The sequence below is a fragment of the Stegostoma tigrinum genome, chromosome 49, assembly GCF_030684315.1.
Source record: "Stegostoma tigrinum isolate sSteTig4 chromosome 49, sSteTig4.hap1, whole genome shotgun sequence".
Lineage (NCBI taxonomy): Eukaryota > Metazoa > Chordata > Chondrichthyes > Orectolobiformes > Stegostomatidae > Stegostoma > Stegostoma tigrinum.
In genome coordinates, this window is record NC_081402.1 from 3,749,521 (window position 1) to 3,769,238 (window position 19,718).

Below are 19,718 nucleotides of genomic sequence, written 5' to 3' on the forward strand. Positions count from 1 at the left end.
AAGCAAAACGGATATTCCTCGACCACCCTCAATGGCTCATGGCAATCAGATTGACTGCAGTTGCATGTGACCTTCAGTTCTTGCACTTACATTCAAGCTGTACAATTTTAATTATCACAGGGAACTGGTGAGAGAGATTTAGGCAAGGAGCTAGAGAACGCACACGATAAAATAGTTTCAGAAGAAAACTGTATCGATGGAACTTTGCTTTCAGTTTAAAAGTATAGAGGGAGCTTTACTCTGTATCTAACCTGCGCTGCCCTTGTCCTGGGAGTATTTGGGGTTTTTTTCAGGTGGGAGTGGTGGAGGCATGTAGAGTGAGCTTCATTCAGCATCGAACCCATGTTGTCCATCTCCTGATAGTATCGATTGGGACAGTGTAGAGAGGATTTTACTCTTTATCTAACCCCATACTGGGCCTATCTTAGGATTGTTTGATAGGAACAGTACACAAGGAGCTTTACCTTCACTTTAAAAAAAGTACAGGGAGGATTCAGTGTCTGAAATGGAGAGGCACTGACTTTCCTCCTTCAGATTAAAAAAACAAAACCAACTGCAGATGTTGGATATCTGCAAAAAAGAGAAATTTGCTGGGAAAACTCAGGTCGGACAGGGTATGTGTAGAGAAATCAGTGGTAACTTTACAGGAGGAGGTCTGACACAACCTGAAAAATTAACTGATTTCTCTCCATTGATGCTGCCAGGTCTGCTGAATCTTTCCAGGAATTTTCTGTTTCCTCCTTTGTATCTTCGTTGCACTGAAATTGAGAATCATGACAGAAATCACCCACTCCTAACCTCATTCACGCCATGTGCCTGTACGCTGCGTGAACCCCAAACATAGTTTCTTTAATCTGCTGACTTGATAACATCCTGTTTGGTGACTACACGACGCAAATGAAAACGTACCAGCAATACATGACCAACTTTTCAAACACAGCTTGGGTGTGGAGTAAAAATTGCTGCAGAATAACTCAAAAGGTGATTCTCCACAACTGCCATCTGACAGAGTGAACGCACAGGCATCTATTAAACACATGCACACTCTAAAATGGCTGAGTAATGACTTACTGCTGATTGGGTTCAGGGTCACTCTGTTGAGCAGCCATGCTGCTGCTGAAGCTCTGCATGGCCTGAACTTCCTCCTCCTCTTCATCTTCACTGGATGCTTCCTCGGCAGCGTGATTGGAGCGAGGTGGAGGAGCAGTGGCACTCCCGTCCGCCTTCTGGATAGAAGGTTTCTGGCAGATGTACTTGGGGTCTCTTCCCAGGTTGCAGATTTCCTCAAGCAACTGACAGGCAGAACAAAGCACGTTAGGTCCAATAACTCATCCCCCACGTTCACCGCCCTCGGCACAGATCGCAGCATCAGTTGCTCTGCTCACCCAAATCTAACACGGAACCCCAACCAGACAGCTCAAGGACAAGTGACAGTCACAACCAGTGATCACAGCCCTCACTAGATACGTATGTAAGTGTGGGATTGGGAGCAATAGCTACCAGTCAGAAGAGGGCACATCCCCAGATTAATAAAAACTAAAAGAACTGCGGATGCTGTAAATCTGTGGGCAAAATCAAAGTTGCTGAAAAAGCTCAGCAGGTCTGGGAGCATCTGTCAAGGAAAAAACAGTTGACATTTCAGGTCCGGTGGACCCTTCCCCAGAACACTGCATCCTTCACAGATGCTGCCAGACCTGCTGAGCTTTTCCAGCAACTCTGTTTTGGCCTCCAGATTAATAGTCAATCTAATTTGAACAATAATGCAGAAAAGCAAGAGCTCAAAACTCAAACCGGCAACTTGAGATCTCGAACCTCAAACTAGGAGTAGGCCCATTCAGCCCTTTGAGCCTGTTCTGCCATTCACAACGATCATGACCAGTCCTCTTCCCCAATGCCATGGCCCTAGTTTCTCCTCATACCCCTTGATGCCTTTAACTTTAAAAAGCAGGTCACAGGGTCAGACAACTTGGAATCGGACTCTTCTGTCCAACTTGTCTACATAGCTTTCAGCCACATGGTTTCAGGGAAGGAAACCCTGTTGTCGCCACTCCAGCTTGGCTTGTACACACAACACCAGTCTCAGTAACGTGGCCCTGTGCAGCAGCCCAGATACACAGTTGAGATCAAAACCAGCATGGCCACCCCCTTGAGTTGAGGGAATAAATACCAGCCTTGCTGACACCAGAGGAAGATTTGATTGCCAAAAAGGAAACAGCGAGTTTGCATTTCCTCCTGGTTTGGACATAGACTGCAGCATTCCAGCCATTTCTCTGGCTAAAACCTGTCACTCCCCCCTGCTTGCTCTGGTTCAGGGTCACATACCTTAATGATTGCAGCAGTGGCATCAGTCTTCAGAGTTGGCTGGTGTCTCATCAGCTCATCCACAGCGCTGCCAAGGTTGGATGCCGTGTCACCTGTAGAGAGGGGCAGTGTCAGACAATCAGTCGCAATGGCAACTTCCAAAGGGTGAGACCAAAGAGTTCTACTATTTACCAGCCTTGGAGAGTCAGGAACAAAGAAACAGGCCATTAAGAAACCCCCTGAATCTGCTCTGCTGTTTAAGGAAATCATAGCTGGTTGGCAATCTAATCCCGCCTCTGACCCACATCGCTCATTACCTTTGGTTAACAGCATGCAGGAAATGATGGCACAGCAGTAACATTGCTAGGCCAGTAACCAGAGACCAAGGTCAATACTCTGGGGAGACAGGTTCAACTCTTACCAGGGTGGCTGGCTGGTAGAATTGAAGTAGAGTTTTAAAACCTGTAATTGATAACTAGTCTTAGAAATGGGAACGGTTACAGCCAACAACTGTCTCCTAGGGTTCCATATTGTCCTTACCCAGACAAACCTCATTGATTCCAGGCACTCGGTCACGGGGCTGACTCTTAACAGCCTCTGAACTGATCTAGCAGCCATTTAGTTTAGCAACAAATGCTGGCCACACTCCATGAAAGAATAAATCTCTCAGACCAAAGATGAGCAACTACCCCAATATCAAATCTCATTTGCGAAAGAGTTACAAACAAGCAGCCTTCAGATGTAGAAATGAGTCCTGACGTTCTTATTCCTGTAAGGTCGGGATCTCGTTTTTAAAATTGACCCCTCAACTAGCCCTAGGGGCAGGGCTTTCCAGAAGTGGGGATCAAGGTGGGGTTGCAAGTGCTGTCCTGGACTCTCCAACCAGTAGTTCCTGCTACCCACAGACCCCAAATAGAGGAGAGCCAGTCCACAGCCAAGAACTTGGTAGTGCAATGAAAAGTTTGTAAAACTAGCACGCGCGCGCAACCCACACAAACACACACGATCACTCCTGAGCCCTGATATCTGCCTGCCGGGTAAGTAAAGCAAAATTAAGCGTCGGTCCCAGGTTTGTGGCTGCATTGCATCCTTTGGAGTCTCTGAAGCTCTGGCACAAAAATATACACACCTTAAGTACAAAAGAGATCTCAGCACCTCAGTTCAGGATTTACTGTGTCTGCAGTGAAGGTCAACAGGACTCGAAGTAACTAACTGAACAAGTAGAACCAAATTTCCCCTGGCTTTGCAGTATATACACACAGGGCCCTGAATTGCAGCTTTGATCTGGACCTCTCATTTTACCTATACAGAAATACCCTTGGGTGACTCCCATACGAACAGACTGCCCACTGACCTAACGGGTCCGAACTGCGACGTCTCCTCATCGCAGGCAAGTAGTCGGGAGACAGCAGCACCTTGAAGAGACGGTCGAAAGGCTGGCACTGCACGAAAGATTGCAGCCCACGGGCATTCAGGCACAGTGCGCTGAACACATTCGGCAAAGAACCCAGAACTTCACGGGTCGCGGGTACCTGAGGGAAGAAGAAGGTTGGAAATGGAGGTGAAAGGGGTGGCGATGCTGTGACAGACTGAAGGCAATGGCAAGGTTCCTTCAGTCAGCATAATTCCAGCACAGCAGCAATGGTAGGCCATTCAGCCCCTGGAGCATGTTCTGTCAATCACTTTCCTAACAGTGCACCCCGGCCCACCCCCACCACCGCCATAACTCTCAACTAATGAAAAATCTTTAACTTGGCCTCAAACATATTCGATAACCCAAATTCCACACAGAAATGTCACATCACCTGGCTTTTTTTGGTGGTGATAGTGGTATTGGGGTTGGAGATTTGGCAAATTACACCTCGACACAGTATCTTAAAATGCTGTAGCTTTTAAACAAGGGGAAATATCCTTTCAGCATCCATCACGTCAAAGAAAAATACAAAAGGGCCACATCAGATGGTGAAGCACAAAACATGACAACTCATTTGTTTGATTCATTCGGCCCCCAAAGCATATCCCAGAGTGGCACAAGGCCGACAAATTAACTTTCTGAAGTGCAGACATGGAGGAAATGCTCAACCAGCTCCAAAGAATCAGATAACAACCAGATCAGTTCTCTTTCAAGGATGTTGCCTGGTCTGGAGGGAAGGTCTTATGAGGAAAGGCTGAGGCTGTTTTCATTAGAGAGAAGGTGGTTGAGAGGTGACTTAATTGAAACATATAAAATAATCAGAGGGTTAGATAGGGTGGATAGGGAGAGCCTTTTTCCTAGGATGGTGACGGCGAGCACGAGGGGGCATAGCTTTAAATTGAGGGGTGAAAGATATAGGACGGATGTCAGAGGTAGTTTCTTTACTCAGAGAGTAGTAAGGGAATGGAACGCTTTGCCTGCAATGGTAGTAGATTCGCCAACTTTCGGTACATTTAAGTCATCATTGGACAAGTACATGGACGTACATGGAATAGTGTAGGTTAAATGGGCTTGAGATCGGTATGACAGGTCGGCACAACATCGAGGGACGAAGGGCCTGTACTGTGCTGTCATGTTCTATGTTCCATGATTCCATGAAGGTGGGTTGAGGTGAAAACATTGACTGCAAATCGGATGCCGGGGTGGGGGGGGACGGGATCAGAACGGAAGGACAGATTGACCAGACAGACAGACAGAGAGACAGAAACACGCTCCAATCCTCTTCCTGGGGATTTTTTTTGGGTGCCCAGGACTGGAGACATTGGCTTTATATCTCATATGGTGGACTGCACTTCTAGACAAGGGCACAAGTGTGTGACCACCTTACTCAAGGCAGGGGCTCAAGCTGCAGCAGCAGGGCTGATTATGATGAAACTATGGCTGGCATTGGAGCGGCAGCAAGCAGGCAGTTATCAGAAAAAGGTGGAGGTGGCCAAGGTGTTTACGTAGGGGTGGCACAGAGGATTCAGAAGGGGACTCTGAAGAAGTAGAAGCCTGGACTACAAGAAGCCCAGTGGAACTATTTTGTGCAGTGAAGAAAAGTGATGGCAACATTTGAGGATGTACTCACATCTTTTATCAACAAGGCATGAAGCATGACGTCTGTCAGTCCATTATCCTGCAGAGACGACAGCAACGATGGCTCTTGGAATACAAACACAGTCACCACCTCTGTCGCTGGAAAAAAAAATTACAAAGGCAAAAACAGAGACTCATCAGTGCTGCATACACCCCAACGTACCCTCACTGGCAGGCTGGCCGAGGCAGCCCTCTGACAGATACCAACAACAAAAACAAAAACATCAAACTGGGTTAGCAGTAGCCAAGAAAAATAGGGGACTGGATCAATAAATGACAATGGCTAGGCACAAAACGTGGCCTTGATCAATACAACTGGGAGTACGCAAACAAAACGAGCAATGCAGTGATCCGGCTTGATGTCTTGTAATTGCCGTCACAAATTGACTCCATTCCTCCCTCACACTCAATCAGAAATCCATTACAATATTTTAAAGCTGCAGCATCTATTCATCAAGGCATTCAAAAGTAGGAGAAGAGTGTGGAGAAACGAGTAAGATGATTATAGACAGAAAGATAAACAGGAAAAAAAGGTGTGACTTGCATTTTGTGTTAGGAAAGCTCCCCTCATCCTCTTTGAGAAAGTTGAGAGATGTTTTGCACTCAACCGAGTGCAGTCGAGAACAGAGGACTGGGGAGCAGCAACAGGCCATTCAGCCCTTCAAGCTTGCTATGCTATTCAGTAAGGCCATGGCTGACAGCCACTTTCCTGTCTGTCTACCACACATCCGCGCACAAACAAACGTGCGCGCACTGCTCAACTCCCTTGCACACCTTACAGCGGCCAAGAGCCACAAACATGTGCAGACACAGCTAAATGGCAGTGCTGTCAACCGTGTGGCTGGGCTGTCAGCAAACGGCAAACTGTTGCTTACGTGTCCCAGAACTGCACAACATACTGCCACCATCTGGTCAGGCCACACCATGGAGGCAGCAATAGCGCTGATGGTCTTAAATCACCTCTGACAGTGAAGCATTTCTATCAGCGCTGCTTGGCTCAGGGGAGTGACAGCCTAGATTTTATGCTCACTGCCTTCGGACTTGAATGACATTCCCATTTACGTGTTTTTTTTGTTTTAATTATTATTTTAAGGATCCACTGACATGGGTGCCATCTACCAGAAATGCTGACTTCATTTACAGAGGCAAATTAGCAAGGCAGTTGCTAACAATCTGGTGATTAAAACCAACATTTAAAAAAAACAAAAAGAAAAATCGCTAAAAACTCAGCAGGTATGGTAGCATCTGTGGAGAGAAATGAGTGAAGTGACCCTTCTTCAGAACGGATAATATCTAAGAAATTGGGGGTTCATATGCAGAAGAGAGGAGGTAAGCAGTAAATGATAGATGGAGACGGAACCCAGAGAGGAAAGAACAGTTGGACAGAAAGGAGTAGGTAACAAACTGGCTAGGCAGGTGAATTAATGGGGATGGTTAGTGGTTAACAACGGGAACTCTGATTTCTCTCCACAGACGCTGCCAGGCCTGCTGAGCTTTTCCAGCATCCACAGTTCTTTCAGTTTTTATTCATTAGGACACGGCGTTGAACGTGCTTGTTTATACAGCTGAGTATGCGGCACAGAGAATAACACCACACTCCCACCAGGTTTATTCCATGCAGCATACGGCAGACTGCTGCAGCAGACTCGCTGACAGAGTGAGGGGAAAGATGGACGGGTAAAGGGAAATGATAAAACACTGGGGAAGGGAGGGAGAGAGAGGGAGAGAGGGGGAGAGGGGGAGAGGGGGAGAGGGGGAGAGGGGGAGAGGGGGGGAGGGGGGGAGGGGGGGAGGGGGGGAGGGGGGGAGGGGGGGAGGGGGGGAGGGGGGGAGGGGGGGAGGGGGGGAGGGGGGGAGGGGGGGAGGGGGGGAGAGAGAGAGAGAGAGAGAGAAGGCTGTGAGATAAGCAGAGAGGGCTTCAATTGCTGTGGGAGACAGCAAAACAAAAGAAATCCATGACGGATCAAGACGCTTTGATGTTGCTTACCGAGTAGGAACAGTGATGGCCCGTAATACTCTGCATTGCTGATGATGTGCTTTAGTGAGGTAGGCAGGGACCCATCCATTACTGAAAGGTAAACAGCACAGAGGAATTACACAAGTGCTTCTACTTAGGGTTAGAGTGAACCAACAGAGCTAACAATATCATGGGAGCTTTTATTCATTCATAAATTGCGGGAGCCACTAACACTTAGGCAGTCAATACTGGCTATCACCTAATTACCGGCGAGGAGATGGTGAGGCACTTGACCTGCTGCAGTCCTGGAAGGGTTGGGGGGAGACAGTTGTGGTGTTATTAGTGACAATGTTTCACAATTGTCTACCTGAAGGTAGATGGAGTTTCAAGATAAGAGTTTCAGAATTCCTGTGACACAGTGATAATGCCCCTACCTTTGACCCAGGAGTACCAGGTTCCAGAGCCTAAATAGATTGATTCAGATTTTTTTAAATCTCAAAAATTAAGATAGTTTTGTCACAATCTAAGTGGATGACAGGTCAGACTGGAGGGGCTTCATTGACCTTATCCCTGCTGACTGAAAGATGTCAAAACACTGGACAAACTTGCAGTGCCCAATTCACCGGAAATAAAGTGAAGCTTCAAACTGCAAACTCAACCACATCCACAAAGTACAAATCTGAGGTCATATAATACCTCAGATAACAAGGTGTAGAGCTGGATGAACACAGCAGGCCAAGCAGCATCAGAGGAGCAGGAAAGCTGACGTTTCGGGTCTATCCCAAAGTGCTTGGAATGCAGCCATGCCGGGCAATTTGCACAGAGCAGCCCCACAAATGACATGCAACAAGCAGCCAGTCAGCCTGTTGTTTTCTGCCAAGTAAGGTGTGTTGGTAAATACGATCACAAGATGCTGTTCATCCACCCAGCAGTGCAGATGAGTCCTCTCTCTCATTCCTCACCTAACAGTATGACTCAAACCCATGGCCTTTTCATCCCAAGATCAGAAAACTAATGACTGCAAGATTATTTTAAGTAACCTCCCCTCGTGCAGTACACGTTGTGGGCCCCCTGAGAGAAACAGTCTTTATGATTTTATTCCGATGCACTGGACAATGAGCTCTGACAGTAAGTCTCTTTCGCTCTGCCATCCTTATTCTTGTCTATATTATATGCAACTCCAGATCCACGGCAATATGGCTGACTCTTAACTGCCCTCTGAAAGGACTAGAAAGAGACTCTGCTTACAAGGGCTTGTAGATGTGGTTCCCAAACCACTGAAAAGTCAGTTAAAACAATATTGCTGAGAAAAAGTAAGAGCTTTTCATCATGACACAATTACAAGAATTCCAAACAAGAGAACAACATCAGGACACAATTGCAGGAATTCTCAACAATGGAACAACAAATGCTGGCTTTGCCAACAATACCCACACCCCATGAATCATGGAAGCAAAAAATGTCAACATTATCTAAACTGCTTTAAATGCAATTAAGTATTTTGTCAAATAGGAAGACCTCAACTGCATACAGTTCCTTAGGTGTGGTCTTGCCAATGCCCTGTACAAAACATCCCTACACTGATGCTCAACTCTAGTTTAGAACAAACAATTCCATTTGCACTCCTGATCACTTGTTGCAGCTGCAAACTAACTTTTCATGACTCATACGCCAAGACACTCAGATCCCTCTGCCCTGCAGAGTTGTAATCTCCCTGTATTTACATGGCAGACGATGGGAACTCAATCAGCTACTTCTTCCCTGAAAGATAAAGGGCCTTAAAGAGAAGATATTACCATGCCGAATGCTGTCCGAGAAAGCTGGATCTTGAATGGCCTTCTTCAGAAAGTTAAGCATGGACTTCAGCAGGGCTGCTCGTTGCGGGATGCACTGAACCCCTGCACGGAGAAGAACAAAACCACTGAATTACATCAAAAGCCATTCACCATCTTAGTACACCCTAACGTATTTGGCAGGCCAAGGCCTCATGTTTTCAGATCAAAGTTGCCGTTTTATTGGAGGGAATAGTGGCCAAATTGCAGACAAACTCCCATAGTACTGCAACATCATTCCGAGGAGATGCTGGCTCAAGGACACATTTGGACAAACTCCCCCTTGTGACAATCCTGTGGCTTGAAAAGGTTTTTTTGTCCTTTCGTTTGAAGAAAGGACCTGAGCACTCTGGAGTAATGTAAGAGGCTTGGGAGGGCCTTGGAATTTTTATTAAAAAAAAGCCTAAATAATGGGGGTGGCCAGCTCTCTCAGATTAGAATTTCTGGATTTTGGTTTCTCAGTAGCATCAGAAGCTGTTGGGGTTTCAACAGAATTGGAAGCTTCAGCGAAAGTCTCTGAGCTGCCATTCTTTCTCAATTTTGTCTTGACGTATTTCGTCCCGAATTGGAGAACTGCATGTAAGAATCTGTATCTGAAATTGACTTTTTGCCAAGGAGTGTGTTTATGGGATGTTACAATATTGGAATAGTTCATAGAATCACAACAGTGTGGACACACTGAATTACATCAAAAGCCATTCACCATCTTAGCACGTCTTTATGTATTTGGCAGGCCAAGGCATCATACTTTCAGATCAAAGTTGCCGTTTTATTGGAGGGAATAGTGATCGAATTACAGACAAACTCCCACAGTACAAGTCCAAGTTCACATTGAACTTCAGAACATTCCACCCAGACCCATCCTCCTAATCCACTCATCCCTGAACACTATGGGCAATTTAGCATGGCCAATCCATCCTAACCTGCACATCTTTTGACTGCGGGAAGAAACCGGAGCACCCAGGGAGTCACGGGGAGAATGTGCAAACTGCGCACAGACAGCGTCCCTGGTGCTGTGTGGCAGCATTGCTAATCACTGAGCCACAGTGCCACCCCTTTAATTAGTGATAGCTACAGTAACTATCAATCGGTTAAGTTTTCCAATAGTCTGAAGTTATTCTAAATTCCTCTTCTCTTTCGTACATTTTAACTATAGTGCTTAAATAGATTGTTTTGCCAAACATCAAGTAGGTGAACCAGTCACATTGCATCTGGAACACAAAACTACACTTATCTTTGGAATGAGAGAAGATTAAGGTCTAGGCTACCTTCTTAAACTATTTTGAGGAGGTACTGTCTGGTCCTTAAAACCCTCTGAGCATGCATGGAACAGGAAGGATACCAACAGCCCCACTCCACATCTAACCTGTCTTATCTCAAGACATTAACCGAGGCAAAAGGGACAACTCCTTCTGCCCACTCCTACCCCACACACAGACAGACAGACAGTCGGAGCACCTAGCACCCTTACCAGCTCTTGGTGGGTAGCTTGGGGCAGCGCTCGGCCCACGTGGCTCTGCCTCTGGCCTGGCCTCAGTCGAAGTTGAAGGGCCAGGACTGCTCTCCATCACAATATCTGAAACTGCGGAAGGCAGAAGTAAACACTGGGTGGCAAGCAACCCTGCAAAGGATACACTGTGCTCGGGGACGTTTAAGTATTTTGTTAACCAAGGCTATTACTGTTTATTGGGCTTCCCCCACCACCCCTTTTCCCAACACAGCATGCAACCTGGAAGAATCAGAAGAGGGCTGCACTGGAACGAGACAAGCCCTTTCATATGCTGCTGAGACTCAGAAGCCACGGAAAGCTTCGAAGCTGAATGCTGGAATGCAACCCCACAGAGAACAGCATCAGTGCACACCTCAAAACAGCAAGCTTTTAGGATAATAAAATGTGAGGCTGGATGAACACAGCAGGCCAAGCAGCATCTCAGGAGCACAAAAGCTGACGTTTCGGGCCTAGACCCTTCATCAGAGAGGGGGATGGGGTGACGGTTCTGCAATAAATAGGGAGAGAGGGGGAGGCAGACCGAAGACGGAGAGAAAAGATGATAGGTGGGGAGGTAGGGAGGGGATAGGTCAGTCCAGGGAAGACGGACAGGTCAAGGAGGTGGGATGAGGTTAGTAGGGAGGAGATGGAGGTGCGGCTTGGGGTGGGAGGAAGGGATGGGTGAGAGAAAGAACAGGTTAGGGAGGCAGAGACTGGTTGGACTGGTTTTGGGATGCAGTGGGTGGAGGGGAAGAGCTGGGCTGGTTGTGTGGTGCAGTGGGGGGAGGGGACGAACTGGGCTGGGTTTGGGATGCGGTGGGGGAAGGGGAGATTTTGAAGCTGGTGAAGTCCACATTGATACCATTGGGCTGCAGGGTTCCCAAGCGGAATATGAGTTGCTGTTCCTGCAACCTTCGGGTGGCATCATTGTGGCACTGCAGGAGGCCCATGATGGACATGTCATCTAAAGAATGGGAGGGGGAGTGGAAATGGTTTGCGACTGGGAGGTGCAGTTGTTTATTGCAAACCGAGCGGAGGTGTTCTGCAAAGCGGTCCCCAAGCCTCCGCTTGGTTTAGGAAATCAGTGGCACGATGGCCTTTATAGCGAAAGAACGGAGTACAGGGCTATAGAAGCTGCATTACAATTAGGCTGAGAACATGCGTGGAGAACTGTGCATGCTTCGAATCTACACATTCAAGAAAGGAAATACTCGCTTTCGGAGAGGGCTTGTGGGTGCGGAGGCTCATGTTCAAGGTCCACCTGTTCCAGAGGTGGGAGATAAATGGGTTGCTTAGAAAATATCTACCCTCATTTTGTAAGAGGCACAGTGATGGTTAGGTAAGCTGGAATGAGGGGGTTGAGAAGACTGAGTGACTGTTTCCACTATAGTCTCAGAATAAGGAAGTGTTTCTGTAGAGTGTGAGGCCTAACACGAACCATAAGCAGCTCTGCCACACAGGATGGGAGATGACACTGAGTTTGAGGACAGTGCGAATAGGAAGGACTCATTTACCTTAGCAGAGGGATCAGTGGCTAGGGAACACAGATTTAAAACGAATTGGTAGAAATGTTCAAGCGAAGAGGAGAACAGAATTTCCTGTTAAAACCCAAAGGGCAAGAGTATGGAACACGATGCCTGAAAGGGGAATGGAGGCAGAAACCCTCCTGAAACCTTTTGCAATGGTAAAAAAGGCTCAAAAAACATTACAGACAACATGTCTATCCCAGTCAAGCCGGGTTACCAGAGGACTGCTGCGTATACACATTAGCAGGAAAATACAAATGTCCAATGCACCAATATATTACCTTCAGAATCGGTCTCCATCTCCTCACCCTCCTGAGTTGTGCTTGATCGCTGAATCTTTGGCTTAATGACAAAAGGACACTCCTTCCTGCAAATATCAACTTCATGCTTCAAAGAAAAGAGGAGAACAACAGTTAATCAGGCAACTAAGGTGCAACTTCCAAAGTTACAGCTAAAACATATGACTGGCACACAATAATGTGAGTTTTATTCTGTGTCTAACCCCGTGCTGTCCCTGTCCTGGGAGTGTTTGATGGGGACAGTGTGGAGGGAAATTTATTCTGTGTCTAACTCCATGCTATCCGTGTCTTGGGAATTGTTGGTGTGCATACTTTAGAGACAGCCTTACATTTAGTTTTAAAAAAGTAGAGAGCACTCCAATCTGTAACCAACACTGTGTATTTTGGCTTTGAATAATTTGGCATAAATAGAATTTTACAGCACAGAATGAGGACTTTCAGCCCTTTTATCTGGTCCATGTCTTTGGAAAAGCTGTTCATTGAATTCATTTCCTCGTTTCTTTGCCCACCTCCACCCCCTCACATTTTCCATGCAAGAACAGTAAGAGGGGCTCAGCCCATTGATTGAGCTCATTCTTCCAGCATGTCCCAAAGTAACAGGAGGAGGCCATTCAGCCCCCTCCTCTGCTGGGAACAGGAGGCTGTTCAGCAGCTTGAGCCTATATACCCATTCACAGAGTTCAGATCCAGATTGGCCACGATCTCAGCTTGCTCATATTCCTCAATGTCCTTGACAGACATGAGATTTTCCTAATTCCTGTTAAAATGTTAGACTCAAATCTGCTTTTTTTCGGTTTTTTGTTTCTGATCATAACAGCCATTAAGATTCACCTTCTTGAAAGGCAACCCGAATTTCAAAACAACTTGTGTCATATCAGAGTCAGCCAGCAGGCTAGAAAAGCCACGTACCTCTAACCTGTTGATGAATACGGCCAATCCACTGTGTGACTGGAAGGCTGCCATGTCCAGGTTGGTGATGAGGTCAACCACTCGGACAGCTCTGGTCACGAAAGTGATCTGATCCTGCTCATCGCCGAGGTACTTGATCACCTAAGTAAAAAGACAAAGGTGAAGGGGAGGGCAAATAAATTAATTCCCAACTCTACTGTTATTAGGCAAAGAATGAATGCTTGTACCCTCACACGACACTGCCGGTACAATTCTGTCATGTGGGTTTGAGGGATACAGAGAAACTATACTACCACATGTGATCACGACTTGCAACTCGAGTGACTGGGAGCCGTTTACCTGGGCAGTTTGCCGGTTAAAGTGCTGGCATCAACGGAGATTATGATAGAGGAATACGAGTTGTTTGTTAAGTGCTTTTTGCAGTTCTGCTCACCACACGATAGGAAGGATGCAATTGCACGAGAGAGAGTGCAAAGGTGATTCACCAGGATTTTACCTGAGCTGGCGTAATCTAGCTACAAAGACAGACTAGACTGGTTGAGGCAGCTTCCTCAGAGCAGGGAAGGCTGATGTGGGTCTCACCGAGGTGTCTGAAACAATCAGTGGCATTTGACAGGAAGAAAGTTTGCCCTTTAATTGTGGGGTCATTAACAAGGAGGCACAGATTTAAGGTAAGGGGCAGGAGGTTTGAAGAACTTATTTGGAACTCACTGCCCTAAAGGGTAGGAGAAGAAGGAACCATCACAACATTTTAGTATTTAGATGAATACTTGATACGCCACCTAGAGTAAGAGGTCACTTAGAATAAGAGGTAGCAGATTTAAAACAGAGGAGAAATTACTTCCCTCAAAGGGACGCAAATCTGTTGGATCAAAGTATGGCGGATGCCAAGATAATGAATAAATTTAAAGTGGAGTTCAGGCCACGATGAAGAGGTGGAGCAGGGTCATGGGGATGATTTATCTACTCCTGCTCCTAGCCCTTTCATCATAAGAAAATAAGAAATAGGAGCAGGAGGCGGCAATCTGGCCCCTCGAGCCTGCCCCACCATTCAATAACATCATGGTTGATCTTTTTTGTAGACTCAGCTTCATTTATTCGACAGCTCACCATAACCCTTAATTCCTTTACAGTTCAAAAGTCTACCTTTGCCTTAAAAACATTCAGTGGAGTAGCTTCACTGGGCAGGGAATTCCACCGATTCACATCATTTGGGTGAAGGAGGTCCTCCTCAACTCAGCCCAAAATCTGCTCCCCCTTACTTTGAGGCTGTGTCCCCTCGTTCTAGTTCCACCTGCTAGTGGAAACAACCTTGCTGCTTCTATTGCACCTGTTCCTTTTGCAATTTTATACATTTCTATAAGGTCCAAGCACCCCGCCAATCATTCTTCTAGATTCCATTGAGTATAGTCCCAGTTTACTCAATCTCTCCTATTAAGCAAACCCTCCCAAAGCCGGAATCAACATCCTCTGCACCCCATCCAGTGCTAACACATCCTTTCTCAAGTAGTGAGACCAAACCTGCACTCCGATACTAGGCTACCATTACCACGCTGCAAAATGCAAATAAACAGAGGTGCTTGAAGACCAGTATGGAGACAATGGGCAAAAAGTACCAATGTCTCTATGTAACCTCTTTATGTCCACTTCACGACCTACTATCTGACTTTTCCTTTCATCAACAAATTTAACACCACCACCTTTGGACCCTGCATCCAAGTCATACATAAAAATTATAACAGCTTGCAGTCCCGCTGATATCTGTGGGACTCATTACATCTTGTTACCCCAAAAAAAAATCCATTTACGCCTGTGCATTGCTCACCAGCCAATCTTCTAACTAAGCCAATACAATACTTCCACAAAAAAGAACACAAGTTTCCAAAATAATCTTTGAGAAAACTGATTGGATGCCTTCTGAAAAGTTCCCCAAGTATTATTCAACTTCTTGGAAAATTACAACTAAATTGGCTTCCTCTGTTCTTTCATTCAACATACCACAGATTGTAACTTGTTATGCAATATTCTTTTCATCTTAACCAGCTCTTTTGTCAGTTGAGCGAGGCAGCGTGCAGACAGAATATCAGTCGACAGTAATCCAGAAACCCGGGCTAACGTTCTGGGGATGTGTTTGAATCCCAACATGGCAGATGGTGACTCTTGAACTCAATAAAGACCTGGAATAAAATGCTGACCCTTCGGGGAATGACTCTGCTGCGTTACCCAGTCTGGCCAACATGCAAGTCTAGACCCATAGCCACGTGGGTGACTTGTGGCAATGGGCAGTAACTGTTGGCTCAAACAGTAACTTCTTTCCTAAATTTTGTTGCCTAGAACTGGTCACAATAGACAAATGGATCGAAAGCCTCATGGTGAAATGCAGAATTAAATCCCTTTCTTGGTTATTTATCATAGAATACCACACCACATGTATGTACCTCCTTCATACTGAAACAACAGTCTCATTATATATCATCTTGGAAAACCCCCATGAAACAAATCAAATCAAACAGCTCCTTAAAGGGAGTGATGAAACAGAAGTAAAGTTTGGCTTAATTTGGCATTCATTTTAAATTACTCAAGCTGCTGTGATGGGATTTCATTTATTCATTAATTCACGAGGTGTGGGCATCACTAGTTAGGCAGCATTTATTGCCCATCCCTAGTTGTCCGGAGGGCAGTTGAGAGTCAGCAACATTGCTGTGGGTCTGGAGTGACACGTAGGCCAGACCAGGTAAGGACAGCAGTATCCTTCCTTATAGAACATTAGCAACTGGTCTTTCCCTCAATCGACAGTAGATTCACAGTCACAATTAAACTCTCCTTTCCATACTTTTATTGAATTCAAATACCACCACCTGCTGTGGCGAGATTCGAACCCGGTTCTCCAGGAAATTATCTGGGTCTGTGGATTAACAGTTGGGCAACAATCCCATTATACCAATCGCCTCCCACACCTTCCCCTGAGCGACAGCCCCTAGATCACTAATCCTCCACTTGTTCCAACCAAACATGAACAGTGGCAGCGTAAGCAGTCTCTCCTGGCAGCGAAAGCCAACTGCACCTGGCATTAATTCTTACTAGACCCCCATCCAAATATTAACCAGGCCAGAGTCCTTTTTTTGGGGTGGAGTGTGATTGGGTGCTTCGAGTGATCTCTCTTTACAAGTACCTAATTAAAGAATGTTCCTGGCGTGCAGGATGCAATATAATTGCAATGAAGCAAGGGCTGAGGCCAGACCACTTGCTCTACAGAGAGACGGTCCAGCCTGGCATCAATGCCTTGCTGAGCCCCTCTTTAGGGCAGCACAGAAATCTCAGAGGGCAATGTGAAGGCCCTCAACCTTTCTCCATGACGTGGATGTTTTTACCTTGAGTAAAGCTTCCATCATTCCACAGGAGACCAAGGCTTCGCCACCAGCGTCGTAGCTGGCCAGGTGATACAGAAAGGAGAACAGCGCTGTTGCAAATTGATGAGGATATGGTTCCATCGATGGATCTGACAGCAGTGAGAAATTTTAGAAAGAAAAGACACAATTAGCACTCAATGTCTTTCTGGTTCAAACCTTGCAGCTAACTGTTCAGTGGGGAAGAGTGAAAGGCAGACTGATATTTAAGTGGTGGTAAATTGTCCCATCATTTCAAATCAGATTTCAAAGCACATTTAAATCCCTACCCAAATGGAGCAATGAACCTTGGCTACAACCAGAAGATTTCAGCTCCAACATTAACAGTAACTACAGAGACACTGCATCCAACTTTCAACCCCTGCCAATGAACAATCTACACTTATATGCAGCCCCTTCCAGCTAGGAAAAGCCCCAGCATGCTTCGCACGCTAGCAAACAGAGCAAGAGAAGCCGTATAAGGAGATGTTAACGCAAGGGACCAAAAGCTCTATGAAAAAGGGCAAGCTTTCAGGAACATCTTACAAGAGGTGGTTGGGTGTTGGAGGTGTATACAAGAGGAATTCCAGGGCTTAGGGCTCCAAGCAGATAAAGGCCTGGATGACAGTGGCAGAGCTGTGGAAATCATTGATCCTACAAAGGTCAGAATTGGAAGAAGTGTCCAAGGATTGCAGTGATTTTGGAAGAGCAAAATGCATCAGCACAGGCTTAGGAGGGCCGAAGGGCCTGTTCTTGAGCTGTATTTGTTCTTTGTTCTTTAGATGGATTCCAGGATAGGGTGGGGCAAGGCACATAGGGATTAAAAAATGTAAACTTGAACACTAAAATCCCCGATATTTGATCTACAAAGGTTACTTGCAGCTCATAATCCCAAACTAAAGGTCAGAGATGACAACTACCAGAAAAGACACTGCAAGTAAAAACAAAACCTGCATTATACCCCAAAGTGCTACAGAGAGCACATCAGCTGGTGTCCCAGAACTCGGTTCATGTTATGTTGAGAGACAGGTAGCTTTCATACAGGGAGCAACGCATCGTCAGCATACATAGATGCCATAAAAATTATGGGAACACAAAGATTACCTCGTTCATGGGCCTCATTTGTGATAAATCAGCTAACATGGTGCAGTAAGTGAGTTCTGACTGCAAGTTAAAAACTGCTAGACTGTTTGTCTTAGATCTGTAATCAGATGTCCCACAGTAGATGACAACCAGTATTGAACACCATCAAAAATCTCTCTCCAATTTCAGTCATTAAATAGTAATCGATGCTAACATCTCCCGACTCTGCCTGTGATGTGCTGCTTTACTGTTCTTCACTAGGCTCAATTGTGCCAGGAATTCCTCCCAGAGTCCCAGGTAACTTGGTAGCCTGTTGGCTAAGATAAGGGACAGACAGCCGAAACCTGCCTGATTTTCCACCGCTACACACAGTCAAGGGGGCAAAGTCTCAGTTCTTCCACCAACCCGGTCCCTGGTTCGCTGCAGTTGGACTTCCCAGTGTTTCACTGGGTTCTACGAGGTGCCCGCAAGGAGCAAACAGGGCTGAAGGACACACTTCCAAGAATGCCACTGACCAAAAAACCCATCCCAAACAAAACCCAGCTTTACCTTTCCTCTCCAATTAGCTCTCTCAGAAACACACACACTATTCAGTCACGAAACCATCAAGCAGAAAGACAGGGGAAGTTTCAAAGCACTCACCAATCATCGCCTGGATGCAGTTCCGCACCAGCACCGGGAGGAAGCCATGGTACGATGCTGTCCCTGTGCAGTCTATAATGCTGCTCAGCTTGGGCGTCCTTTCCAAATGAACTATCGACGTCAATGTCCGCAAAGAAGCGGCTTTAATATCCTGTGCAGAGTGGGAGAGAATGAATGAGGGGAGGGAGCAACTTTCATTCAAATCATGACCGGTGATTCCCTACCTCCTAACTCTGCTAGTTTCAGATTCCCGTGTTGGGGTAGCAGGGGACTTTACATCTTAGAGGCCAGTTGCTATCTCAAAGAAAGGAGCCTCACACCATAGTTTTCAAGCTGCATCCACTGGAGGTCTGACACAGGGTGAATGCAAAGACATGCTCTTATCCCTGACACGGCTGACACAACTTATCATTTCAGGGCAGACCGTCAATTCACGTGGTGACTCCGAATCCCATCCAGGCACCAGGGATTGGCAGAGTCTGCTCAGAAGTCACTAGGTGCAGTAAGCGAGCTCCAATCACCGCAGAGCACCAAGAGCTAGCAGGTCTTAACCTATGCTCCATCGGTCTCGGAACAGATTCAGAAATGTACAAATGGATAATGTTCAACATAGGAAAAAACTCTCGGCCAGTCTACATTCTTCCTCACAACAATTCGTTGAAGTTAATAACATTTCCTGCTGGAGCACAAGCAAAAATCTGGAGCAGTAGAAGACCACTGGGCCGCACAAGCCAGCTCCATTTAATAAGATCATGGATGATCTAATTCCTCCACGATCCCAGCTACCCTCAACGTCCTTTCACCATTCCTATTCTGCTCATCAATAATCTACCTCCATGCTAAAAATATTCTAAGACTCTGCTTCCAATGGCTTTTGAGGAAGAGTTGTAGAACTGGAAAGGGTTGAGAAAAGATTTAAAAGGATGTTGCTGGGGTTGGAGGGTTTCAGCTCTGGGAAGAGGCTGAATAGGCCAGGTCTATTTTCCCTGGAGGATCAGGGGTTGAGGGGTGAGCTCAGAGGTTTATAAAATCATGAGGGGCATGGATAGGGTGAACAGCCAAGGTCTTTTCCCCAGGGTAGGGGTGTCCAAAATTAGTTTATCTCAAGAGGGTTGGAATATAAAAGCAGTGATGTGCTTCTGAGGCTTTATAGAGTTCTAGTTAGGCTCCATTTAGAATACTGTGTCCAATTTTGGGCCCCACACCTCAGGACATACTAGTCCTGGAGCATGTCCAATGGAG

The 19,718-nt window shown here is 46.2% G+C and overlaps 1 protein-coding gene across 1 annotated transcript in view; it reads right to left on the minus strand.

The window, feature by feature from the left end:
* Positions 1-19,718, minus strand: part of huwe1 (HECT, UBA and WWE domain containing E3 ubiquitin protein ligase 1) — a 221,466-nt gene that overhangs the window by 128,872 nt on the left and 72,876 nt on the right. Inside the window, 11 exon segments of the mRNA XM_059643207.1 lie at positions 1,072-1,292; positions 2,323-2,414; positions 3,656-3,833; positions 5,346-5,452; positions 7,341-7,421; positions 9,107-9,208; positions 10,614-10,724; positions 12,439-12,544; positions 13,366-13,506; positions 16,737-16,864; positions 18,477-18,627. Of these exon segments, the coding sequence (XP_059499190.1) occupies positions 1,072-1,292; positions 2,323-2,414; positions 3,656-3,833; positions 5,346-5,452; positions 7,341-7,421; positions 9,107-9,208; positions 10,614-10,724; positions 12,439-12,544; positions 13,366-13,506; positions 16,737-16,864; positions 18,477-18,627 (1,418 nt within the window).